We start from the raw sequence: 25,622 nt of genomic DNA on the forward strand, positions 1-25,622 counted from the left end.
CACTCCAGGCGTCGCAGCTCCATGAACTGTGTCATCTTTCTGTTTATTCGCATTCGCAACCCTGGCACAGCCCCAGGACCTAATTTCATATCAGCAGACTTTTTACGGGCTAGTTTGCATCCTCTTTATGTAATTCTAGCGGCATACATGACGTCCTAACTTTAGAAAGACAGGATCCTAGACCAGTGGAAGACCTCGCAAACCGTTCTTATCCATGAGAAGAGTAAGAGAGAGGACCTTTGGAACTGACATTCGATGTGATTGCTGCGCGTCTTGTACAAATCCACCAAGATCATCTTCGCACGCATATCTAGGACGTTGGATGAAATCCATTCTCGAGAGCAAGCTAGATTCCTTTAAGGTCTCAGCTGCAGGGTCACATTCAGACTGTGTCGAGGGTCATCGTTGTCGTATGTAAGGACATTAGTCAAATGATACGATCGATACACCATTAAGATACACTTTTTCCAGTGCTGCCTTACCTTACCCATTGGAAAGGGGTACGACAAGACGATACTATATCGTCGAAGCTGTTCACCGGGTTGTATTGCAATGGATAATGAACTCATTTTCTTGGAAATAAATGGGCAAACTTGTTAACCTAATAATCCTCTCCAAACTTCGTTTTTCGGACGACTTCGTTTTCTTTTCGAGAGGTAGTAAGGAAGCAGAAACGATGCTCAAGGAACTGATCAAAGCAGCGAGGAGAATAGGACTGCGAATAAATAGGAATACACACTTCATGAAGAATGCCTACGAGGACGAAGGAGCACAACTTCAAGGTTCTAAAATCGTGGAAACTTTGTCACATGTATACCTCGGACGTTCTATGAACATGAAAAAAGACTTGAAGGAAGAACTGAATGGAAGGATGAGAGCAACGTGGGCATCATTTGCATCCGTCAGGGAAGCTGCAGAAAAACTGACGGACCAAGAGCTCAATGCCCTTTTGTTGTGCGGTTTTTCACGTCCTGTTACGCAGCGGAAACGTATTCAGACACTGCTGCCACGTACAAGAAGCTATTGGCTACCCTCAGAAGTCTTGAGAGTCAAATGAGGTGGTGTGATGTGTTCGGTACAAGGATACCAGCTGAGAGCTCAGCCGGACACCCTCAAGGACCCTGCCAACGTTACTCACAAAACTTTAGAACATCTTAGATGACGACAACAAGGAAAGAAGAGATTGGAAAAGATTATGGAGCCGCACGTTTTGCGAAGATGGGCCATTTATGTGCCTACGTAAAAAAGTATGATTAAAATGACTATGTAAGTTATGTTAAAGGTCTCAGATTGTAGGTTTTGTTAAGCAAAATGGTTATGATATGTCAAATTGTAGGACATCTGCGGTACGAAAGCTTAAAAGGCTCTTATCAATATTTATCACAAGATATTATTCAAACAAAAGGTGGGGGAGGTGTAGAGATGCTCGTACATACCAGGTGTTATGGCCGAGGCGGCAAGACTATCTTCTCGCCTCCGATAACACATAATGCATGTTGTTGTCACATCCCAACATTTCCATTTCTTAAGTAAGCTCGCCCAGAAGCTGTTGGACGCGATGTAAATGTAATATTTTTCTATTGGTGTTTCATGATTATTCGTTGTAAGTGTACACCAAGGAAGCAATTAATCCAAGATTGATGCTAATACCGAGCGCAGATGTAAATGGTTTTATGTTGTTATATGCGGTTTTTTAAAATGAAATTCAATAAGGAGAATATTTTTGGAAAGTGTTCGAGGACTATCTAAAGGTAGTTCTCGTTCTTAAAATAGCTATCGTTTGAAAAAAAGAAAAAAGGGATTTAAAAAGTGCGACAGTGACATTCGCGGATATACAAGTGTTTTTCTACAAAGACGATGCGCAGTATTGTATGTCTCTAGGACAAGAAATAAATGTACTGAACGTTAATATCGATTTATTGTATTCGGATATATATATATATATATATCAACGTATTAGTTCGGGTCATAAATAACTTGCGGTCAATTAAATGCACCTAGTGTTATTGTTTACGCATACAATGGATTGCCCGAGGAAGGGATTTTTGTTACCCCTAGGCCTGCAGATCTTCGGTTCATCTTTGGACAGCAGTCTAGTGTAGTAGACCTTACGTTCAATTTTTTTTTCACTTTGAGGATTTAAAAATGAAAAAAAAATGCGCTTACGCCATATGATGCGTTGGGAGTTTAAACAAGGTAATACTGCTGCAGGCACGGTTTTAAAATATGCGGTGTGTACGGCGAAAGAATGATAACCGATCGAGCGGTTGGGAATTGGATCGTCAAACTCCTTTCTGACCTTGAAAACAGAACCAAGGGGTAGGGATCGCCCTTCAGACTTTGATGACTTTGGAGTCATTGGAATAAAATTCGCGTCAAATAACGAGAGAGTTAGCATAGGAGCTCAATAAGCTCAAGCTCACAGTCAAAGTAAATCATTGTTACAATACATGTGCGAGAAACAAAACGAAAGTCTTTCATGGCTCAACCTACAACCAGACTAAGAATTCCATTTTACGCAAGTTAAGATTGTATTCGTTGTAAGGTGTACTGTGCGTGAACGATCAGAAGATTAGGGACTCTGCTCCACTTTACAATGGAAATGAAATTTAATTATGCGCTTCAACGGTAGTATTTAAATAAAGACCGTCAATGGCTGGCTTCTGTAGTATAGAAAACTCGCAATAGGAGGGCTTCTAACCCATTTAATCTGTTTTTTCACCAAGTCTTTTGAAGAAAAATATGACGTTCCTAGTCTCTTTCGAGTGAAAAGAAGCCACTGTGCAATTTTTTTCACTACAGCTATAAAATGGGAACGGTATATCATATACGTCCGCTCGAGAAAACGGAAGAGCTCGAGAAGAATAAGTGAAATGTATAGGTGCTGGGTTTTTGAAAGCGGTGAAAACAGAGTTTCCTGGCTCGTGAGTGATTTCTTCTTTATCTCGTTAGTCCACTGCACAAAAATATTTTCTGGATATTGGTGCCCTCTAATCGGATCAACAACCTGACGTGTTAAGCGGCTGCGCTGGAAGTGGAGCGTTGCGAGCATCGCTCATCTCTGTACCTACGCTGGCAACCAACTATCAGTGCTGCAATGATAAACTACGGTGAGAATTGCACAGCGACAACAGCGCTGTTTCGAATTTGAATCTCTTATGCAGTTGAATACAAGTGAAGACGTTCTAACCAAACTATACCTCTATTAGTGCATAGCTTTGAACGCAACAACTTACTTTGAAAGCTCGAAAATTTTATGTATGCAAGAGAGCAGAGTCGCAGTTGTGGAAAACTCAAAAATGCTGTGTAGCACTAGTTATAAGATTTCTTGAATCGGTACTGTTTTGAGTAAGGCGTCTAAGGCGGTGTAGAACACTTACACTACACTTACAACTTTTCGTTGCTGTATACATAACTCACATCGTTGAGGCTCACAACACCGATCAAACGACCCCTTCCCGTGACATACACTTTGCTGAGCTGTAGCATCGAGAAAATAGAATGAATCTGGAAGAAAATCGAACATTAATATTTTGCAGGGTTCGAGCACATGAGAAAGGGCATGGAAAGGCCTAAAAATTTCTAGCAACCTCATGAGCAGAAGTCGCCGTTAAACTTTAGATTTAGCCGCATAAACGATAGGCTTTGAAGAGATGCTCAGCACTTGAAGAGTGTGTACACAATAGCAACGTAAGAAGATAAAAACGAAACAAAACTTCCGGTCAATCTCATCAAATTCGTATTTACTTGCGTACCATCCCAGTGAAGGTTTCATTCATATCATATTACAGGGACGAGGCCAGCTCCGGCCTGGTATCCTATAACTTTCCCCGACCCTCTCGTGTTGAATGTGACCTTTGAAAATGGCTTTGGCCACTTCTCGTTGATCTGATTGATGTCCTCATGTAAACTGTGACGAATTTCTCAGTTTGAGTCGGAAACATACACTCAGAACTCCTCATATGTGTAAGATTTTTGGTTTTGGTACGGTTTTCTGCAAGCTTGTCTTTTAACCAACTCAAGCAAGCTACGGCTGGTGCCTCATCTGCAATAAGTTGTCGTCTGAGTTCGATTGACGTTCAGTGCTTTTCTGAAGATCTCAATTAGAAGGTTTGACATGACTGCATTTAGTGCACGTGCGACTCACACTGAGACCATTCACAAAGGAAGCACCAATTTATTAAAGCTATGGTATGACCGCTCAAATCTGGGTTAGCTGCTGTACATGAAATAAATCAAATGTTGAGAAAGACGCTCCTCAGCTCAATTTTGTTGAAAATGTGTTAAGTGGAAGAAATAGAGTGTTTAGTGTTGATTGATTCCAGAACAGAATGCTTCACAGCATCAGCCTTCAGTTCAGAATCGCCAGATTTATGAACACACATGCAGCATATACATTCTCTCTATGTGTCAAATCAGTGTTTTTATCTTCCTAGACAAGTTTGATTACAATTTATCCACCTCGGAGGACTGAGCGGCTTGGGCTTCTTACCAGTGACATTCGTAGAGAAATAAAGCACTCGGTAATTATATAAAATCCATGACGAAGCAGGTAACTCACACTCAACAATGACGTCTTCCTTACTATTTGGAAAGGTGCAGGATCAATATCATCAGTTAAGTCGACTTCTTCATTGAGTCGGGCAGCTTCCCATTCCTTTTGCTAAAAATGTGGAGAGATTATTTCCTACGTCTTCGAAAGTCCAAAGAAAATGCATGGAGAAACATGCAGCTTTTGCATATTTATATGGATCTTCAAAGAATGTTATTAGAGAATTAGTGTCTCCTCGGCAGAGTCAGTCCAAAGATGAGCACATTAAAAACAGCTGGAGGTGACAAAGTTCAGCTGCTTAATTTCGTTTTCAAGCCAATAAAATCGATATTTCTTCTTTATACAATGAAAATAATTAAGATGCCACAATTGTGGAATAGTAACCTCATCCTGAGACAAATCGTACATGAAGACAGGCTTCCTCTGCTGTTTTGGGTGTCCAAACTGCATGTAATGTAAGCATTTTCTTGCTTGTTGCATATAACCTGACCAAAAGAACAAAGATCAGAAGTCAAAGCACGCATAAAACATTTAGCAAGAGGTTGCCCACTTTTGACTAGTGTATGATGGTCCGTTATCCCGTGGAGGGTTAGATGATGCTTTGAGTGGTTTCGTCCGTAAGATTCCTGTGACCTCACAACTGCGTCTGGCTCTCGAATAGTAGGAGCCTTTAGAAACACAGCAAAAAAATATTCGTTCAATTGCAACAGACCTTGCATTGTGTATTCATTTATTTCTAGGCTACAGAATGCATTTCTCCTTGTTGGAGAATTTCGGCGAGTTTTAGACTGCTGCGGTATGACTTGTCCGGGCGAAACGAGAAATCGTTGCCTCAATAGACAATGAAATCGTTGAAAAATAAGTGTATAGCATAGACACGAACAACAACATGAACAAACACATTTCTCGCTGCTCTAGCTACAACACTGCACAAAGACTGCCCTTGTTCTTTGCTTCAAACGCTCCTCGTATACAAGTTTGAGTTTTGTTTTTTAGTTTGCTACCTGCACGTATGTGGTGGCACTGCTTTCACTGCACTGGAAAGCCATATAGCCTCTACAGCCATATGGTGCAAGATTCTCATATGAAAAAAGGTGCTGTTACCCAGCATATCGCCAAAGCCCACGACCTGACAAGTTAACAGGTTGCAGGGAGCATGAAATCTTTCGCAACAACTCTTCACTCCGTCACGCTGAACTGCCGAACAATGTCGAGTGAGTTCCTCCCAACTGCCCTGTCTAGATTTCAACGGTATCTCTCTGTGCCGTTTGGTAAATTGGAAACACAAACCAGAGACCGGCCCCTCATCATTTCTGAAGATTACAAGACCTACTGTACCGAAGCTGTTGAAAAAAAGATAGGAGGCTACATGATAGCCTTGAAGAACGACCCCACAAAAACCTGGAGGAAGAACCTGGCTTAACGTCAAGATGCGCCTATTGTACAACTTCGGGACCAGAGAGAATGCAAACTCTGGATCGTAATTGCTCACAGACCTAGGAAAACCGCTGAAAACTATCAAATGGAGCTTGTTATGATAAACTCCGTACGCTGATGTCGAGGATACTCGGCCGGCAGGCGGTTATTATCGGGATTAATGCAAGTGGAAAGATTGGTTTTGAATAACAGTCCGACGTGCTAGAAAAATGGTACTGTTAAGCGGAGCGCTCGTTGGATAACGATGACAGTCTGGTTGGCTTGTGTTAACGGACGCGTCTCTTTTCCGCTTCCACACTCAAGAAGAATCATCGTCAACATTAGCTTACGTGGCCTCAACCCTTTTGGTCGTTGAGAAGCAGTGAGGAGCAACAAGAAGATGAGAACTCTCAAACTGCGACCCGACTACGTTCTGACAAGGAACATTGCTTGTTGGATAATGGGAAATCTAAAGCTCTTTGGAACGTCGTTTCCTTCTCGGACCTGTTCTTCTCCACCTCAGAACGCGGTTCCACAAAAGAAGCTGAGGAGTTCCTCCTCGATCAAAGATTGTCGTAAAGACATAGCAGGTCTGAAAGGCCAAGAGTGCAGAAAGAAATTCTGCCAACGAGTGTCTGTTCATGTTCGAATATAGAACAGGAGGAAGTTTTGCGACGCAGACTCCTTCAAAAAATGTGTCCAGGACGCGACAAAGGAAACGCTCCTGGTTATAGAGCCGAGAAAGAAGTTTGCTTTTATATCTCCGAAAACAAGATCCACGTATCCCGTATGTGCCGCTCACAGTCGGGTTGGGTGATTTCAGGAAGGAGAAGAGCCCGAAGGAAGCTGTGTCGTCAGCGCGATCGCGAAAGCGAATAGACATCAAGGAGGTCGAAATGGCAAGGAAAAACCGAGTCGAAGGTTTTCATGTGTATCCAAAAGATGAAAATGGAAAGTCTGGTGGAGACGACAGGATGGCTAAAACAAACAAACAACAACAAAAATGTTGAAATCCCTTCCTCTTCGTAATTCATGTACTGGCGAAGATCATCGTTCAATATGGATCGAGGAAAGGAGATCTGACTCATGCAGACATGTCACCATAATTCTATTTTCAAAGGAAGTTATCACGGATCTAAGAAACTATCGAGGAATCTCATTGCTGCGTGTTATCGATAAGATCTCTGAGCGAATCATGCATGACTGGATTATCAAACATCGCGAAGAAACAACGCGCGACAAGCAAGCCGGCTTTTGTCTCATCCAATGTACGACTGATTGTCAGTAGAGTGATCGAAATGTGGCGGCGGAATTCGAGACCACTGCAATTAACTTTTACAGACTTTGGAACCGCTTTCGACTCTCCTCATTGACGTTGTCTTCTCTATGCACTTCGCTCCGATGGAGTACCACGAACTTTTGTGCACCTACTTGATAACATAAATCAACGAACAACACGTGCAGTTCAAACACTAGTGAGATACACAACACTGTTTGAAGTGGGAACTGGAGTATTACAAGGGGCAGTGAGTGGCAGGACCCCTCCAATTCAATTTCGCCGTCGACAACACCATGCGAAGTGCAGAAGGTCAATGTCCTGCTAATATCATCTTAGCGTCGTCAGGACGCCATAAACCGATCTCGAGGACAGGGACCCCTCCCTGTCAAACGCTAAGAGATGTGGATCTTCTTGGGACCTTCGATCGAAATCAGGGTAGACGGGCAGCCGATCAAACCTGCAGATGGTTTCTGCTACCTGGGTTGTACACCGGAACAACGGCAGCGGCGAGAGTAATATGCAGCACAGATGCGCTAAGGGCTGTTCTGCATTCAACTCTTTGACAAAGTGTTTGTGGTTGACTATCTCGCTCGCGAAGTCAAGCTGCGAATCTACCGGTCGGCCAATCATGATGTACGGATTGGACACATGAGCAACACCTTTTACAGTGACGGAGAAGCTTGATTGCACGGAAAGGAAGCTGCTCAGCAGCTGTCTGGCTACGTTTGGTCCAGGGTATGCCACAATGAAGATTTTTATGCGGAAGTCGATGTGGTGTAAAGGCAGGTGACAGGTGGAAGGTACCAACATCTGATACCCCGTTGGTGGGCTCTGGCTACAAAATCACTTACAGTGTCTAAAGTAAGTTCACTTGACTCGATGGTACCATATCATATTATTGACGATCTTGGGATCTCTAAGCGAATAGATGGGAAAAGGGCTGTGGTTAACGAATGTTAGCGTGATCACGCTCAGTTCACTTTAGTGTTCCAGAAAACGGCGTTTGAAGTAGCCTTGTTTACACTTGGGACACACTTATACAATTTATTAGGAGTAGTAGAACAATGGCAATTACTCGCTCGCCTGCGATTGTGCAAGTGGGACAGCTTGTGCCAGCTATTTGAGTTGTACCAGTAGAGTTCCTAAAGTTAGACGATGGAGACGAGGAGTTGCTCGCGTTCTAACAAGCTGCATCGTAGGAGAGGTACGTCGTGGTCACACTCACAGTAGTGAGCTTCACCCTCTGCCCTATCTGTTCGTAGAGGGGTCCCAACACTGTCAATTTGTGAGTTTAGGTCCAGCTGTCGTGCGGCTACCAAAGCACGCAAGAGGTGCAGATATGTCTTTAGCAGCAGTGTAGTGCCATACATTGTTATATGAAAACCGATTGCTGCAAACAGCACTGCACCCTATATGACTAGCGTGCTGTTCCTAATGACAATAATCTTTTTCGCTATTCCACCTCTACTTGTTCACTAACCGGCATGCTCGTGTTTGTTTCTACGGATAACCACTCATCACTGACGACAGTGTGGACCATTTCATTACGGTGCTTTCCACCAATTTCGGCGTTGAAATCAGCAACGATGACTTTGAAGGAAGTAATCCTCCCCTAATGAAAATTCTTTAGACCCGCAGAGAAGGCCTCGACCTGGTCTCTCTTGGAAGATAGTCAAAGCTTACTTGGATTTGCTCTTTCTCATTCGTGAACGGCGGATTTGGGTCGTAAGTTTTCAAAAGAGTCGATCTTCTTTGTCATACCTGTGTTGGCGTGATTCCGGGTCCATACACTCCTCTACCGTCCAATGTTCACACTCCAGTTCGGTATTCGGTGGTGGCATCGACTCGTTTCGTTCAATCCGATGAAGTCTCTCTTGAGCAGAAACAATGATAAAAGAACTCATCAAAGCAGGGAAGAGAATAGGACTGCGAATAAACAGATAGAAGACACAGTTCATGAAGAACGCCTACTTTGGGAACGGAGGAGTACAGCTTGATAGCTACCAGATCGTAGAAACTTCGTCGTACGTCTTGCTGGACGTTCTATGAATATGGAAAACGTCTTGAAAAAAAGAACCGAGTAAAACGATGAGAGCAACGTGGACATCACTTGCATCCATCAGGGAAGTTGCGGAAAAATTGACGGAGCAAGAGCTGGATGCCCATTTGTTGTTGCGCGGTTTTTCACGCCCTGTTACGCAGCGGAAACGTAGGCAGACACCGCTGCCACGTACAAGAAGCTAGACTTAACAGGCTCACGCAACATCAAGGTGGTCCTGACAACTCCGACTTAAGAGAAATGTCTTTTTTTCGCGATTCGGCGGAAAATATGTCGAAATCAAAGCATAGATGGACCGGTCACATGATAAGAAGAATCGACGATAGATGGACTAAGAAAAGAGAATGACTAGAAAAAAGTAGAAGAAGACCAAAAAAACTAGATAAAATAACGCTAGAGTGAATCCAAGAGACGCTATACGCCCTCGAGGGAGGGAGCCAGTGAGGTGGTGTGATGTTTTTGCTACACGGATGGACCGGCTGAGAGATCAGCTGGTTACGGTTCAGGAACCTCGTCACCGTCATTCGTGAAACTTGACAACATCTTGAATGACAAGGGAAAGAAAGGAGTGGAGAAGATGCTAGGGTCTGCACGTCCAGTGAAGATGGGCCATCTAAGTGTTTAAGTAAGTAAGTATCTATCACTGCAACACGTTCGTTCAGATTTTTTGCGGCGATAATCGCATTTTCCGGCAGTACTTCAGCGTTTTTCTCACTTTTTTGCATATACTGAATTTGCTCATAACTCAACTTACATGGGAGGTCGCTGCGCTTATTTTTCATATTCATGATCAGCACAAACTTGTACCACTAGTTATAAATTCTTCGCTACGTGCGCTACAAAATTGGTCAATATCAAGAAGATGAATGCAAACAATAGACAGACGAATACATCCGAAATACGGTCCGGGCGCTGTGGAGAAAGCGGTTGGGAACAAGGTAGGGTCGTGAACTACAGCGAGGAGTCAGCAGAGGTCCCCGAAGATTCTATCCAGTGCGCTCTGCCGCACTGCTTCGAACGCAGCCGCTTATGCAAGTGCATAGTGCTTCATGTCGTTTTAACACTACTATAGTCTATAATCTGTAGGTCAACAACTTAGAATTTTAAGTTGTGAACTCGTACATATAGATAGCAGAGAATATTGAAAGATCTTCCCCCCACCGCACAGTTAAGAAACGCGTAAAGCAACGCTAACGAAGACGAATTTTAGCAGCATTACTTGGGGCACATTTGTCTATTATCATTACGCTGACAGCTGTAATCCAACGTTTTTTGCTGCTTTTGGCTACTTTTCTGAGATTCTGTCATTACATGTACAGTTGATTTGTAACGAGTAATCAGTTATTCCATTGTTGTGATGTTGCTGCTATTTTCATGAGATTTTTTTATTGTTAGTTGCACAGTCCAGAAACCATGTTTAACTGCATCCTTATATGTTTCTGCTCATACTACGAACTGAAATTTATGGTATTTTTAATTGCTGTGTAGGTAGATTCGGCAGTTACTCTTGCTATGACATCCACTTTGTAGCGTCTGTTATGCACTGAAGCAGTATCTTGCTTTCTTTATTGCATAGAATTGAGATTTATGTACTGTGATTTGTGACTAGCTGTGATTTATCTGTCCTCTTATCGTATGAAGGCAAATATAGAGGGCGGGATGAAGGTTACGAGTGTGAAAGGAGCTCAGTCTCGTTAATCGTTCGTTCCCAAAACGTACTTTAGAACGCACTGCTCCTATGCACGTCTCGCGAGCGAACAGTCGAAAATTAATCAGCACACTACTTAGGTAAAGCCAATGAATAGGGTGCTGAGGAAGCGAGAACGTGTGCAATGGCGCGCCCTAACACACTTCGTAGAAACAGACACTTCTCCCGCCCTTTTTCAGGATGTCTTTCAGTGAATTAGATGGGGCCAGGCTCATACTAGTAATCTACACTCCAAACTCTACATTTGCCCACTGGAACCCAACAACACACCCAACGACAGTTTCGTTATGCACTTCCTTCAAAGGATTTGTTTCTGTTTTTCTATTGCAGTTTGTAGAATAATTTCAGATGAACTAAGAACTTATAGTGGTTTTTCCAGTGTGTGCCTATTACAACGAAAAAAGACAGATCTGACGGCTGGAGTGAAATTCGCTCCTTATTCTAGATGTTACTGAACGAGCCGCTCGTCGATAAATTGGCACAAGACTTGTCGAAAAGATAAAAAACACTCACTTGATTCGTAGTCTAGGAAGTCACTATAGGGCAGAAGCGCCGTTAGTGCATCTTGAACGACTCTGAATTGACGGCAAACGTATGGGCGCATCTTAGTCGGATTAATCAACGCCTTACGCTTAATTCCTCATCCCCATCCTTGCTTGTAATCGCGTGTTTTGTGGAGTGTTGAGAAGTTTAAAGTTATAGATTGCATATTCTTCTACGTTTTAACCTTAAGAAAACTGACAGCGCCAAATTCTTGTCCTAATAAGAAATAAAGATTAAAAACAATCTTTGTGCAGTACTCGTATTACAACTACCAGAACTCAACCTACATTGTTGAGGTTGAAGAAAAGTCAATTCTTGGAAAGTCTACTCAGAGCTGTACCGGATCTAATTCTGTTGCTCATGACACTTTTTTTGATAGTTCTCACCTGTTTTCCTCGTCCCCATATTTCGGTGTATGTTCATCCTTTTTCTCCAACGTAGCGGTTATTCGGCTGGGGACAATTTCCGGCATAGTTGAAACCGATTTTGTCCTATTCTCAGAGATCGGAAAAATGGAATTTTGAGAAACAGTGTTCACAGAGTATTACAAGACAAGGAAGTATAAAAGTATTCCATCGTTACTCTTTCAGGAGAAATTCCATTATAAGGTATCAAAAATCATTCGGAAATTTCACTAAAACTGACCAGTAAAGATATAGTCTTAGCTTTTCTTTAGTTCTGTTCTCCTTAGCAACGCTGAAATGAGGTTGGTCCAGAGCTCCTTCAACTGTCAAAATAATAAATAATCTAGATGGTTTTCTATATCCTGTGGAAGGGTTTCCGCTGCAGTGAGCCTTCACATGAATGTCCTCATTTTGTGATGGCACACAACATACTAGGACAATTAGAAGAAGTCATTTTGTCAAGCGTGTTTTTATAAATGCTCCAGATACACAACTGTTGAAAGAACATTTCTTTTTTTCATAAATTGAAAAGTCTTGCTGGTACTAGTTAACAATGCTCTGAAACCTACCTTCTGGAGTAAAGATATCAACCTCGAAAATTTATCCGAATGCTGCCTTTGAGTCATATGTAGTCGCTCAGCCATCTTTTCCAAATTCTTGTTGCTAGCGTCTCACCCAGTGATAGAGATTCTCAAGCTCTTCGCAAAAGCAGGGCCTAGTTTCCTTAATTTTATTGACTCCTGCTTTTTTTTTCGTAAGATTCAGATGGAGTGTTTAATGAACGAAACCGAGAATTTTGGACACAATTGGTTCTTTGCATTTGCAATCATTATGATAAGGTCGTTGAATCTGAAATTGGTGTCTGGAGAAGGAGAAATGCGTGAAAGTGCTGGGCGCCGTAAGTCTCCGTTTTCCAGCAAATTGACCTCAAAGACTGATAGCAACGCAACATGGCCAGTTGCCAAGAGTTGAGAGAGAATAAATTTTTTCCAGTTCTTTGGAATAGAGAACTTTCAAACCAACAAAGCATTTTCCATTGTTGTTCCTAGCATCTTCCAACAAGTTTTTCAACGTCCACTGGTTCTTTAATGGTTTTTCACTAATGTCTCATTTGATATCTCTCTTGTACGCTTGACGAATCCGTTACAGCTGCCCTATCAATTACGTGCAAGAAGTAGGTGCCTCGTTTTGTTTACTTGACACTCCATTTAAAACAATCACCCCACGAATCTGAGGTGGTACGGATTTCAGTTGGAGTATTGGTATACGGGATCGTACAATATGGAGAGAAGGGTGATTCCGTCCATTTCTTCCTAATTGTCGTAAAAAACGGTCTGGAAGATACGGCTTCGAGCGTTCCGGAGCGCTATTTTCTACAACGAGATCGATTTGAGCGCGCCAGCCTTGTACACGCGCTGCATCTTCCGGACCGTTTTTTACGCCCATTAGGAAGAAATGGACGGAATCGCTTCCCCTCCATAATCTACTATCCCGTATAAGAATACTCCACCTAAAACCCATACCACCTCAAACTCGTGGCTTGATGCCTTTAATCGATCTGAAAAATCAGTGGAATCAAAAAGTAGAAACATTGCAATCTCCTTAACGATTAATCTTGATTAAACGGCACACAAATGTTTTCGCAATACGTTGCATCTCTGTGTCCATTTCTAAGCAGGAAAAGAAAGCCCACCACTTCAGAAGCCCAATACTGCATACCAGAAGTATACAATGATGAAGAGAATTCTCCTAACTCATCCGTGGTGTCTGCAAGGTTGGATCAAGAACGAACACAATCATTTTTTGAAATTTACTTACGAAAGGAGAGAAAAAAATTGCTAATCATATTCTCTAGCATACTTTCCTGATTTCTGGATGCATTCAGTATACAGAAAGTTTTATCGATTTCAAACTATAGTGGCTAATATTCCTACCTGAGTCCCGCTACGTTGTTGTTGTTTCCCGAGGATGTAATCTTTCGAATAGAACTTAGTAGAATTCAAAATTTGTTCCCAAATAACTAGCGTCATGAATTTGCGGGAAAGTTGCGCCTTTTTATGAAGTAACACATAATTATAACATTTTTGACGCATAATGTAGACATCCAGCGAAAGTAGTAGACGATTATCAAAACATTATATAGATATCAACGTTGACGAAGACCAACGTAAGAATGGACCAAAACAGGAACGCAACGTCAAACAGACCATAATTAAGATCTTGTAACGGTATTGAAACATTCTCCCAACAGTACGCGTTCGCTGCCATTGAATTCTCACGTTACTTGAAGCACGGTAATTGTGTTATTAGACTAACTAGAAGAGGTCTTGGGAAAAAAAAAACTTGGTGGTACCCAATGTAGGGATATTTCTCGTCATAGCTTAAAGTTTCTAAACACTAAAGGAAATACATCTAGAGATCACTATGTGTGGGAGAATAATTTTTATTTCTCCTCTTTCATTATGCTAATTTTAAAGATGATTCTGTTCATTTTCATTCACCTTCGTACTTTCTATAGTTTCTACAGATGACTTTTGCGATACTCTCTCTACACAAACAAAGTAGGCGTAAAACGTGTTGTTACGGAACAACGTGTCCTCAGTGAAGGCGCGCACTGAGCTCCCTTACAGCATGCAGAATATTCCCCGGACCTCTTTTCATTTCGTTCTGTGTAGCATTTTACCACGTTTTCTACTATAACATTCGAAGAATGAGTTTAAGTGGCCTTCACAAAGTCCCTTTCCATTAGTTTTGTGATTTGCATCACTCCTAGGATGTCCCTGTGATGCTTGTTTTTAGGGATTCCCTTGTTCTCCGATTTTGAGTGAGTGAATTGAGCGCAGTTGTGAGTGATTTGCTTTTGTCGTAATCGGAGTCATAAACAGAACCCCAAAATCGGCCACAGAATACTGACTGTGAACGGTTACACAACGACTATAGAAAAAATCCATTAACGTTAGAAATTCATTTTCATACTGGTCTTTGAGAAGATTCCCTTAGAGAAATCAGGATGTTGTGGATGCCGTTAAGCCGAAGACGAGTAGCTATATTGAATTCGAACATGGAGAAGAGAACAGACCATTTTCACATTAAAAACTACAGCGTGGTCATACAAGAATGAAACGTATCCAATGCGGGTTTACTCTACGCGAATAATATGCTGGAATTTCCATCCTACAGCATTTCCCCTTTCAAGTTATCTCGTATCGAGTTCTTCTTGGGTCCACCTGTAGTCGGCGGCGGGGTAGCCGAAGGCGTTGCGGTCATAGAGCCGAGTAGGCAGTCGGCGTTGCTCCGTCGTTCTTACTCAAATTGTGTCGAAGTCGAATTGTGGTAGCTCGGACACATCCAAGAAAGTGTTAGTTCTGGATCGCAACTGGTTTACGTGCCGAGTTCATACTTCGTTTCCACAGCGAACAGTGTAGGTTGTATTTCCAACACGGCGTGTGATGAAACCGGGAGTCCAAGTAGGTTTCTGTCCTCGATAATCCTTGGCAAATATCGCGTCGTTGATCTCAAAGCTGCGTCGTGCTCCATTTCGACGATTGAATTGAGATTCCATTTTGACATCTCGTGTACCGTTTCTCTAGAAGGTAACATAGATCGAGTTCCATTCGCTGTCGGCGTCCCAATAAGGCTTCGGCAGGTGAACGCTGGTCAGGTGCAGACGGGGAGGGAATGGAGCGATATGCCATCATAAACGTCTGTATTGCGTTCACTTTTGGTTCCTCTTCCTTCAGCTTGGGAAGTCCTCTTTTGAAGGTGTCCACAGAACGTTCTACTTGTCCGTTGCTTTTTGGATGGAACGGCGGCGTGCGAATGTGCAAGATTCCTCGGGAACGGCGGAATGAACTGAACTGAGACGACGTGAACTGCGTTCCGTTGCCCGTGACGAGCGCCTCTCGTTTCCGAATTTGGCAAAGATGCACTTCATTGCTTGGATGGTAGCCGTTGAGGAGATCGATGACATCTGGATGATTTCCAGCCAGTTGGAGTAAGTGGATAGTATCGTCCTTTTATCGGTTCAGCAAAATCAGCATGAACTCTAGTCCACGGTGAGATTCGTTTCGGCCATGAGTGTAGTTCGGCTTAGGTTGGATCTTTTGTCAGGGATGCACATCTTGGGCCGATCCTGGCGAGTTCGTCTATGTCGAAATCCATCGTAGGCCAATAGACAAAGCTTCTTGCAGGCATTTTCATCTTTGTTTGGCCCGAATGAGCTTTGTGTAGTGCTGAAAGAACACGATGTCGAAGTGATTTTGGAATCACTATGCGAGATGCAGTTAGTAGTCATGGTATTTCTGCGGTTGTAGTAGTGCCACAGAGGAGAATGGCGGTTGATTTTGTTGATTTTGCGCCAATTTCCGGACTTCGTATAGTCGATCACAAGCTGGACAAGACGATAGGCTTGCGTAGCAATCCGAATGGATTCCGCGGATACTGGAAGACGACGACAGTTCTGCGAGAACTCAGAAGTGACATCAGCATCTATTGAGGCGATCACGTAGCCGTCCGGTATCGATGATTTTTACGAGACGAGGCGTGAAAGAGAGTGCTCTTGGCCGAAATCCTTTGTGTTGATGTACTCGACAGTGAAGCTGTAGTTGAGCAGCATCGTACCCCATCGCTGAAGACGGTTGACACTGTAGACCGAAACTCCTTTCTTGCTTCCGAAGATTGCCAAAAGTGGTTTGTGGTCAGTCCTCAGCTTGAAACGTTCATGGATAAAACGATGGAACTTCTGCACGGCGAAAATAGGAGCGACTGCTTCCTTTTCAATCTGGCTGTAGTTTTTCTGTGGTTGTGTCAGGCAACGTGATAAATGACCTTCTCGCATCCATCTGCGAAGCGATGTGAGAGGGTTGCTCCCATTACGTATTTAGAATCATCAGCGGCAACGATGACTGGGAAACTTGGATCAAAGTGGGTCAACAGGAAATCCGAGCTTAGGATTGCGTTAATCTTGTCGAAGAAAAACTGGTACTCCGGTGTTCAGGTGTAGACAACATCCTCTTTCGTAAGAGTGTCCAAAGGAGCGCGTAGATTGTGGAGATCCTTGACGAAGTTTCCGTAGAAATTGATGAGTCCCAGAAAAGAGCTAAGTTGACTGACATCCTTTGAAGCGGGCATCTTCTGGATAGCTTTGGTCTTTCCAGGACTTTGTGCGTTGATGATGAACCCAAGGAAGGTGATCTCCGTCTGCAGGGAGCACATTTGTCGAGCTGAATGCGGAGTCCGTAGTCCTTGAATCCGCTTGAATACGGTCTCTAGTCAAGCACTGTGTTCCCTGGTGGTTCTACCAGTAACCAATATGTCATCGAGATAGGCGGTAGTTCCATCTATTCCAGCGATGAGAGCATCCAAACATTGTTGGAATATACCAGAAGCTGGTTTCACTCCAAATGGTAGTCGGTTGAAGCGATACAGTCCACGGTGCGTGTTGATAGTGAGTAGCCGCTTTGGGACATCGTCCACTTCCAATTGGAGATACGCTTCGGCTAAGTCAAGTTATGAAAAGTAGCGTCGTCCGTTGAGTTTCGTAAAGGTGTGGTCTTCTGGGGTTGGAAGCGGATGCTAGTTTTGTTCCAGTGCATCGTTCAGTCCGGTAGAGTAGTCTGCGCAGAGGCGGATCGATCTATTTTTCTCCTGAACGACAACAATGGGTGCTGCCAATTCTCAACGGACTCGGCACGTTTATAGGCGCAAGCCGATCGATCTCGGTTGAAATCCTTGGCATAGAAGCATAGGGTAGAGGGCGAGCCTACAGAAAGACAAACTTGGAGTCAGGCTTCAGAGCGAGTTTAGCCTTTGATTTGGTACAACATCCCAGTCTAGGAGCGAAGACAGCTGGAAACTTCTTCCTCAGGTGCATTGCGAGAGAATAATTCAAGCTGCTGAACGTCCTTGAAGAGATGTTGCAGATTTAGTCTTCTGTCCAGTATTAAGACACATCCGTACTGTCTTCCCATCAATCTGTACCCTACGGAAGATGCGGTTTACAGCGATGTCAGCGTGAGTAGAAGCGATGGTGACCTTGTTGGCAGATTTCCGCTTCTTCTTCTCCGGGAAATTTTTGCAGAATCATCGCTTGTGTACAGAGCGTCTGCAGTCGTGGCATCTCTTGTTTACGAATGTGCAGTCTCTAGACCTTGCTCCGCAATGAAAACAACGTGACGGCGGCTTACGATTTCGACTCTTTTGCGAATCCACGACGTTGACATGCGGTACACTTGATCGTTCGAGGAGTGCGACATCCTGAAGAATGTCGAGAAAGTGCTGAACTTCGGCGCCAAGCTCCTTTAGCGTAGTTCGAGGGTTTTCCCCATCTTGCGAAGGGCACGAGCACGAACATCGGCATCCGGCGGGGCGAAATGTCCACATATCCATACGAGGCATTTCATCTGTTCAGGTGTGACGTCGTTGAAATCAGCCATGGCATGGCGCTGATTGACCAATCTGGTGTAGTCGCGGGACGTTCCTCACTTCGCTGTGTTTTGAGGTAGGAGTAGCGTCCTGCAAACACTGACGTATTATGCCCGAACAATTCCATCAGAGCAGCCACGGTGTCCGTTAAGGGTACACCGCTAGCTCCTTGAGGAAGAATGTGGTTCGTGAAGCGGGCGTGTGTGACGGTATCGAGTTTGGAGACGATTAGTCGAGCTTCCGCTGCATCGTCCAGGGTAGCATCGTCCTTTAAGATGATGTCCTCGTAGCGATTGTACCAGACCTCAAATTTACAACTATGGTCTGGAACTCAGCAAGCGTGTCGATAGAGAACTCGTGACGAATTCGGCCTTGGCAACGGGTGCTGTTGGAACGGCTAGGTGTGAAACGGAGGCCATCTTTTCCATACGCTTTATCAGCTCGGTGAACATTTGCTGCTGTGCCTTGATTTGGGCTTCCAAGATGGTACACAGAGTTTCAACATCCATTTTGGAGTTGCGGTTCAATGCACGGCGTGACCGCAGTAACAACAGACCGGGCTCACTGCCTGGGCCGAGTGAGTGTCTAGAGTCCTTGTACCAAAAATCAACTTCACCAGCAATTCGACCGGGCTAGGAGCCGTAGTTGGAGTCGAGTTCACCAGCAGTTCGACCACGCTTAGAGCCTGAGCTGGGGTTCATGAGCAAAAATTGTCGTCCTCAGCCGTCCGCGTTGTAGTCCGCTGATCGCCAGTTGTTGTGGATGCCGTTACGGACAAAAACGAGTAGCTTTATTGAAGTCGAACACGGAGAAGAGAACAGAACATGTCCACATAAAACAATAAGGTGGTCATACAAGAATGCAACGTATCCAATGCGTGTTTACTCTACGCGAATAAAACGGTGAAATTTCCGTCCTACAACACAGGAGGAGAAGGAAAACTAGCGAAACAAGAATCCTGGTATCGCGGCTATGATGACTTACTTTGATTTAATCAGCGGGCTGTTGTCATCGCCTGACGCGATTACCCGCATCTTCGCCAAGGTGTGCTGTCCTTGAACACAGTTCTGCTCAACCTTCTCAATCCTCTGCGAGAGCTTGCACAGAATCAATCCATTCGTCGCTATTCCATATTCTGCGAAACCTTACGTCTCGCCTGAACTGCCTATCCACGCCGAGTGTCCTCAGGTCCTCTTTCACCACTTCAGTCCAGAACCTCCATTTTCGGCCAGGTGGCTTCTTCCAGCTCGAACCCGACAAACTCCTCAGAACTCGTTGAACAAGGCGATCTGCTGGTCTCCTTAATATATGACCAAAAAAGTGAAGACTATTTAGCTTAGCCACTTTCGATGGCGGTGCAAGATGTTGGTATCTTCCACGTGTCATCCTCCGGTGTACCACATCAATTTCTGCGTAAAGATCTTCATTGTGGCATACCCTAGGCCAAAAGTAGCCAAGTAGCCGTCTAAGCAGCTTTCGTTCCGTGCAATCAAGCTTCTCCATAACCGTTGATGGTGCTGCCCAAGTCTCCGATCCGTACATCATGATGGGGCGAATTGCTTATAGGTAGACTCGCAGCTTGACTTTGTTGGTGATGGGGGCCGACCACAGGCATTTTGTTAAGAAGTTAAATGCAGAAAAGGCCTTAACGCATCTTTGCTGAACATCTCTCTCGTAGCAGAGAGTTGTTCTTCAGCGTACAGCCCAGGTAACAGAAGTCATCGACGAGTTCTATCGGTTGTCCGTCCACCCTGATTCCCGTGCGAGGTCGCGAAGAGATCCACATCTGCTTGCATTTATCAGGGCGTAGACGTAGTCCATAGGCTGCAGCCAGCTTCGATACAAGGTTGACAACGTGTTGAAGTTTCGTACTGTTTTCCGCGAATATAACAACACCGTCGGCGTACTCGAGGTCAGTCAAGGAGCACCCAGACGGTGCTAAGACAATTTCGGCAGGATACTGGTTGACTGTTCTTCGCATAATGTCGTCAATGGCGAAATTGAACACGAAGGGTCCTGCCACTGCCCCTTGTCTTACTCCAGTTACCACTTCAAACGGTGTTGTACATCCGGCTGGTGTTCGAACTGCGGCAGTTGTTCGTTGATTCATGTCATCAAGCAAGCCAACTTTCCTGGTACTCCATCGGCGCGGAGCGCGTTGAGAAGACGGCCTCGGTGAGGAGAGTCGAACGCGGCTTCGAAGTCCAGAAACGCTAGTTGCATTGGCTTCGAATACCGCTGCCAGATTTCGATCACACTCCAGACGATGAACACCTGGTCAATCGTAGATCGGCTAGGACGAAAGCCAGCTTGTTCGTCGCGCGTTGTTTCTTCGCGATGTTTAATGAGTCGGTCCAGGATAATGCGCTCCAATACCTTGTACATAACACGCAGCAAAGAGATTCCTCGATAATGCCTAGGGTCCGTGACGGATAACTTCTTGTGGAGTGGACTTATGATAGCGTGTTTCCACGAATCAGGTATCCTTTCGTCTATCATTTTAGCATTTGTGTGCTAATCCCATCGTCTCCACCAGATTTTCCATTCCTCATTTTTTGAATACAGACTAGAACCTCCGACTCGGTTGGTGGCTCCTCGTTAACGGCATACGTCGGTCTATGAACGCGTTCGAGTCCAGGAGCTGACGGTGCTAGCTGGTTCAGCAAGGTCTTGAAGTGTTCTCTCCAAATTGGAAGGGTTGCTTCACCGGCAGCTACCCCATTAGCAGTGTTGAGGACAGGGGAACACCTTTTCATTTTGCCGCTATACTGTTTTAGTAGAGCATAGGCTTTCAGCGGGTTCCTGTCCTCCCACGCCTTCTCAAACTCCATCGCTCTTGACGTCTACTCGTTATCGCGGTCTTGTTGCAGTTGACGACGCAGTTTCCTTCTAAAATGCTTTTCCTGGTTGAAGTCACCAGCGCTGAGCGCTACACATACAGAATTGTATGTGGATTTTGTTTCCGCAGATGCAAAGGCAAACTTCTTCCTCGGCAATAGAACCGGGAGCGTTTCCCTTGCAGCATCCTGGATGCACTTTGTGAAGGAATCTGCATCGCTAAGCTTCTTCCTGGTCCGTACTCCAACATGAATAGACACACGTTGGCGGAATTTTGTTCTGCACTCATCGTCCTTCAGAACTGCCATGTCGATTCTCGATTGAAGAGGAACTCCTCGGTTTCTCTTGTGTTTAGAGTTGAATGCGAGGTCCCGAACAGCTCTAGATTTTCGGATATCCGACTGAGGAATGTTCCTCGTCAAAACGTAGTCGAACTGAAGCTTAAGAGTCCTCATCTTCCGCTTGCGCTGCTCTTCAGGCGTTACAACGGTCGATCCTTGCCACGTGAGCTGATGGCGTCGATGATTCCTTTTAAACGTGGAAACGATGATGAGGCCCGTCTGTTCGCAAAAGTCGACCAGACGGTCATCGTTGTCCAACGTGCGCTCCGCTGGATAATATCATTTTCCTAGCACATCGGATTGCTGTTCGAGTCCCATCTTCGCATTTGCGTCGATTCCGACAATGACCACCTGCTGGCTTGGTATTTTAGACATCAACGCATTGAGTTCATCGTAGAAGACGTCCTTGCTGTGGTCCTCAGCGGTTTCCCTAGGTGCGTGAGCACTTACGATCCAGAGTTTACGTCCTTTGCGATTCCGCAGTCGTAGAAAGGCGCATCTAGACGATGTTGAGCCAAATTAGTCCACTAGGTATCGCAGAAGTCTGGATAGAGCGGAGTTCACTCGATAGTGTTCGGCAGTTCAGCGTGACGAAACCAACGGTTGTTGCCAAAGATTCCATGCTCCCTTCAGGCAGTTGACCTTTCAGGTTATGGGCTTTGGCAATGTGCTGGACGACAGCACCTTTTTTGCAATATATAGGAATCTTTCGCCATATAATAGTGCAGGTTATATAGCTCGTACGTTCCCAATGCGTACACTCGAACGCCTGATTGCGTTTAGCTAAAGCAGGGCCACTGTGTGCAGGTAGCAATGAGACTCGTATACGCGGCCCCACGGCGGTTATGATAAACAAAAAATAGGGAGAAGAGTAAACATATACAAACTAAAATCTCAAAGACACCTTGGGAGCAAAACAGAAGATAGAAGTAATGGAATCGGACACCAATAAGATTACGTAGTTCTATTCATGCACTAATATATGAAAAATAGATAAAAATTATGGAAAGCAAACCAACGGAAGTCCGGGAGTTTTCAACATACTGTGGGAAGGGCTGAGTGCGCTCCTTCAACGAAGATGCGTGGCGTCGTCGTGCAATCCTAGCACTACGTTCTCGAGAGTGACGCTGAATTTTTTGCGTTACCTTGTAAGACCGCTCTCTTCATGTCGAATTTGACGTTGTTTTAGAATTAGAAGATTATAATCGTGAAGTTGTTATATGTTATACAATTCACGAAGTAATTTCAAAAATATAGGTTTAAAAAGAGTTTAAAAAAGAAATACAGATGTGAAATCAAGTGTATATATTCTTCACACTTAATACTAGTACTTTATCCAAAAACTACAAGATCTTTTATAAGCGATAATGATATCAAGAAAGGCAAAAAAACGCAGTTAGAAAATTAAAATGTTACTGATTAGTTAAAAGCTCGTATATGTTACAGCTTCCGCAAGCCTGATATACGTCGGTAGACGTTCCTTAGGATGTTCATACTGATAGAAACTAGAAGCTATAAGATGTAACCTAATAACTCTTCTCGAATTTATCTTAAAAAACGGTTCTCGAGAAAATGGTAACAGATAATACAAAAATAATGTTAGTGTCCCCCAAGATAATATTTCTAGTTCATACGTTCTATACATAAGTTCTATCAGAACTTACTTTTTCTTATCATGAATATGTTTATGTTCTAAATGTAACCTTATTTTATATCTCATTCTTTTGCATATTTTGGTATTTTATTAATTATACATAATACCAAAGAGTAGAGAAGAGAAGAGTTGGCACCTAAAAAACAATAGTTTTGATAACGAGTGTTATTGCCTAGATCTACATATTTATGAGCGTAATACGGTTTCACACATCAAATAATAATAATAATCTCATAAAACAGACTTGTTTAATTTTTTAGCTCATAGATTTAGACAAAAAAGTTCTTCATTTCTGGTACTCTTAAAAACACTGTTATGATTACTGAAACTTTCCGAATATAAAAGGATCGTCATTTTTATTTTGATTTCGTTGGCAGACTAGATAAGGTGACTAAGCCTCCTATTGCATTAGAGTACGGTAAAATATTATCACTCACCCTATTTTCAAATATTTAACTAATAAACATATCACATTTAAATACTCCGAAGTGCACAATATCGATCTTTAAGACGTTTTCTAAGACCCTGGTAACTAGTTTGTCTCTTTGAGCTCACCCGCCCATAATTTACTTTTTCCACATCCATTCCTCCGTAGTAAAAATACTCGGCAGTTTTTCTTTTTACAGTTCCTCTTAACATTCTAGATTCTAACCTCTACTAGGTATATGGGTAGAGCCGAAACAAAAACCTCTTGATTCTTAACTTCCTCACACCTATATAAGGATATAGTACGTGAACTTTAATGTCTTTACTCTTGTATTTCAACTCTGAACAACACTGGAGGATCACCTTCACAACACCATTATTACTTAGCTGTGATTTCACAAATAAGAGTCACTCGGCCTGGTCACCAAAGTAAACGAAAGTGTTGAATACTCCAAAAATCTGAAATTATATCTTTTTTGCCCCGGATTTTCTCACTAAAGGGATGACAGCCGGCTAGTCGCGAAGCTGTGTGGCGCGTCTTCGGGGGGCGGATGGGGGACTAACCACAGGCCAAAAACCGTCTTGTACTTGCCCTGAGAGGCAGGTGGATTCAGGGGATGGACTCCCTGTTTCTGCTGTGTCAGGATCGGCTCATAATACTACCGTATCCAGCACGTCGTTCCGACCAAAAAGCTGCAATCAAGTGACTGGGAGGTGCAAGGGAGGCGGTTTGGAATCGCCTCCAGGAAATGAGCTCCATCTGTCTACTCCGGGAGAGCGCGACGTTCTCCCAAAACTCATGGGACTAGAGGCTTGCAACCTGCCCATGGGTTTTGAATTCTTATACAAAACACAGTAATAGAAAAGAGTCTCCTGTTTCCGGAGGAAAGCCTGGTACGCCAGGAAAGATGGGGTTGCAGGAGTTATGTAGGCTACCGAAGCGGAAAAGGACTAGAATAACGATCTGTGCCTATGATGCCCGAACGCTTGCATCGGACACGGCCATTGAAGACCTGATGATGCAAGCCAAGAAGATCAAGTACGACGTCATCGGACTGACCGAGATGAGGCGATGCCACCGCACCCTGAACGCCGTGTATGACACTGGAGAAGAACTATTCTTATGAACCTGCGACAGTAGAGGAGTTGGTGGAGTAGGTGTCCTTGTCAACATGAATATGGCACTAAACATCGACTGTTTCGGGCAACATACAATCCGAATCGGACGTTTACGGATGAGAAGATGTGGTTCAACACCAGCTTTGACAATCAGTGTCGTGTACGCTCCAACATCAAGCGACGAAGAAGAAGTTGAAGCCTTCTATACGGACCTAGAGAAGTTCTACCGAGAAGCCATGTCATGCCTTCTACAAGGTCATAATTGGCGATTTTAACGTCAACATTGGCCCAAGAAGAACGTCTGAGAAACTTCACATTGGGACCCACGGCCTGCAATGGAATGAACAGGAGGAGAGGCTGTTCATTCCATCGCAGTTCATCATGACGACTAAGACCATCCATGGGAACTCGCAATTTCAGATGCCTCTCTATGTTGGACGTGGGAGTCATCCGGTGGAGGGTACCGTAATGAAATAGACCGTATCATCGTCAGTAAAAGGTTCTGTCTGACCGACTTCGTTGTTTTGCCAAAGTTCTATAAGCGATCCGACCATCGGCTCCTCCGAGGAAGATTTTCCTTCACAAGGAGAGAAGAGAAAGCCGAAAGTTCAGAGAGCGAAATCCCAGAACTATCATTAACTGGGATCTCTTCGCTACGCTAGCCGGCTTTTGGGAAGATTCCGTAATGGACAACATCGACGAGGAATATGACTGGCTCGTTGAACGAGGAACTGCACGACAAAGGCTGAAAGTTTTAAAACCACCAAGAGACGCCTGTCTCTTGAAACTCTTGAGCTGATACGCCAGCGCGGAGCAGCACGAGCCGCAGGGAACCAAGAACTCACGCCCTAGCTCGTAAA

General features: G+C 44.0%; 10 protein-coding genes across 15 annotated transcripts; 3 read left to right on the top strand and 7 right to left on the bottom strand.

Moving 5' to 3' along the window:
* Window positions 1-177: 177 nt before the first annotated feature.
* Window positions 178-9,151, bottom strand: RB195_023520 (uncharacterized protein; the record flags this gene model as incomplete). Its single annotated transcript, XM_064210987.1, has 6 exons — window positions 178-310; window positions 3,392-3,507; window positions 4,562-4,663; window positions 4,937-5,037; window positions 5,265-5,383; window positions 9,009-9,151. The coding sequence occupies 6 exons, from the start codon at window positions 9,149-9,151 to the stop codon at window positions 178-180; spliced, it is 714 nt and encodes a 237-aa protein (XP_064066868.1).
* RB195_023521 (uncharacterized protein) lies at window positions 677-1,057 on the top strand (the record flags this gene model as incomplete). Its single annotated transcript, XM_064210988.1, has 1 exon — window positions 677-1,057. The coding sequence occupies one exon, from the start codon at window positions 677-679 to the stop codon at window positions 1,055-1,057; it is 381 nt and encodes a 126-aa protein (XP_064066869.1).
* On the top strand, window positions 5,709-6,978 carry RB195_023522 (uncharacterized protein; the record flags this gene model as incomplete). The annotated part of the gene is made up of 2 exons (XM_064210989.1): window positions 5,709-5,803; window positions 6,792-6,978. 2 exons carry the CDS (start codon window positions 5,709-5,711, stop codon window positions 6,976-6,978), a joined length of 282 nt encoding a protein of 93 aa, XP_064066870.1.
* A 7,338-nt stretch (window positions 9,152-16,489) lies between the features above and the next one.
* RB195_023523 (uncharacterized protein) lies at window positions 16,490-16,798 on the bottom strand (the record flags this gene model as incomplete). Its single annotated transcript, XM_064210990.1, has 1 exon — window positions 16,490-16,798. The coding sequence occupies one exon, from the start codon at window positions 16,796-16,798 to the stop codon at window positions 16,490-16,492; it is 309 nt and encodes a 102-aa protein (XP_064066871.1).
* Window positions 16,799-16,953: 155 nt separating this feature from the next.
* Window positions 16,954-18,893, bottom strand: RB195_023524 (uncharacterized protein; the record flags this gene model as incomplete). Of its 3 annotated transcripts, XM_064210991.1 has the most annotated exons (6): window positions 16,954-17,204; window positions 17,262-17,459; window positions 18,147-18,216; window positions 18,312-18,417; window positions 18,489-18,688; window positions 18,747-18,893. In XM_064210991.1, the coding sequence occupies 6 exons, from the start codon at window positions 18,891-18,893 to the stop codon at window positions 16,954-16,956; spliced, it is 972 nt and encodes a 323-aa protein (XP_064066872.1). The 3 variants fall into 3 exon arrangements, with proteins under 3 accessions (XP_064066872.1, XP_064066873.1, XP_064066874.1); XM_064210992.1 differs by lacking the exons at window positions 18,147-18,216; window positions 18,312-18,417; window positions 18,489-18,688; window positions 18,747-18,893 and adding an exon at window positions 17,995-18,079 and having other exon boundaries at window positions 16,954-17,214; window positions 17,269-17,459; XM_064210993.1 differs by lacking the exons at window positions 16,954-17,204; window positions 17,262-17,459; window positions 18,147-18,216 and having other exon boundaries at window positions 18,261-18,417.
* A 571-nt stretch (window positions 18,894-19,464) lies between these two features.
* Window positions 19,465-19,929, bottom strand: RB195_023525 (uncharacterized protein; the record flags this gene model as incomplete). Of its 2 annotated transcripts, none has more annotated exons than XM_064210994.1 (1): window positions 19,465-19,929. In XM_064210994.1, one exon carries the CDS (start codon window positions 19,927-19,929, stop codon window positions 19,465-19,467), a length of 465 nt encoding a protein of 154 aa, XP_064066875.1. The 2 variants fall into 2 exon arrangements, with proteins under 2 accessions (XP_064066875.1, XP_064066876.1); XM_064210995.1 differs by having other exon boundaries at window positions 19,465-19,926.
* Window positions 19,930-20,029: 100 nt separating this feature from the next.
* Window positions 20,030-20,494, bottom strand: RB195_023526 (uncharacterized protein; the record flags this gene model as incomplete). The annotated part of the gene is made up of 1 exon (XM_064210996.1): window positions 20,030-20,494. The coding sequence occupies one exon, from the start codon at window positions 20,492-20,494 to the stop codon at window positions 20,030-20,032; it is 465 nt and encodes a 154-aa protein (XP_064066877.1).
* A 385-nt stretch (window positions 20,495-20,879) lies between these two features.
* On the bottom strand, window positions 20,880-21,215 carry RB195_023527 (uncharacterized protein; the record flags this gene model as incomplete). 2 transcript variants are annotated; one of them, XM_064210998.1, is made up of 1 exon in its annotated part: window positions 20,880-21,215. In XM_064210998.1, one exon carries the CDS (start codon window positions 21,213-21,215, stop codon window positions 20,880-20,882), a length of 336 nt encoding a protein of 111 aa, XP_064066878.1. The 2 variants fall into 2 exon arrangements, with proteins under 2 accessions (XP_064066878.1, XP_064066879.1); XM_064210997.1 differs by having other exon boundaries at window positions 20,880-21,140.
* Window positions 21,216-21,227: 12 nt separating this feature from the next.
* RB195_023528 (uncharacterized protein) lies at window positions 21,228-25,212 on the bottom strand (the record flags this gene model as incomplete). 2 transcript variants are annotated; one of them, XM_064210999.1, is made up of 2 exons in its annotated part: window positions 21,228-21,832; window positions 24,975-25,212. In XM_064210999.1, the coding sequence occupies 2 exons, from the start codon at window positions 25,210-25,212 to the stop codon at window positions 21,228-21,230; spliced, it is 843 nt and encodes a 280-aa protein (XP_064066880.1). The 2 variants fall into 2 exon arrangements, with proteins under 2 accessions (XP_064066880.1, XP_064066881.1); XM_064211000.1 differs by lacking the exon at window positions 24,975-25,212 and adding an exon at window positions 22,128-22,185.
* RB195_023529 (uncharacterized protein) lies at window positions 24,552-25,037 on the top strand (the record flags this gene model as incomplete). The annotated part of the gene is made up of 2 exons (XM_064211001.1): window positions 24,552-24,682; window positions 24,782-25,037. 2 exons carry the CDS (start codon window positions 24,552-24,554, stop codon window positions 25,035-25,037), a joined length of 387 nt encoding a protein of 128 aa, XP_064066882.1.
* Window positions 25,213-25,622: the final 410 nt, after the last annotated feature.

The sequence above is a fragment of the Necator americanus genome, chromosome X (genome assembly GCF_031761385.1).
Source record: "Necator americanus strain Aroian chromosome X, whole genome shotgun sequence".
NCBI lineage: Eukaryota > Metazoa > Nematoda > Chromadorea > Rhabditida > Ancylostomatidae > Necator > Necator americanus.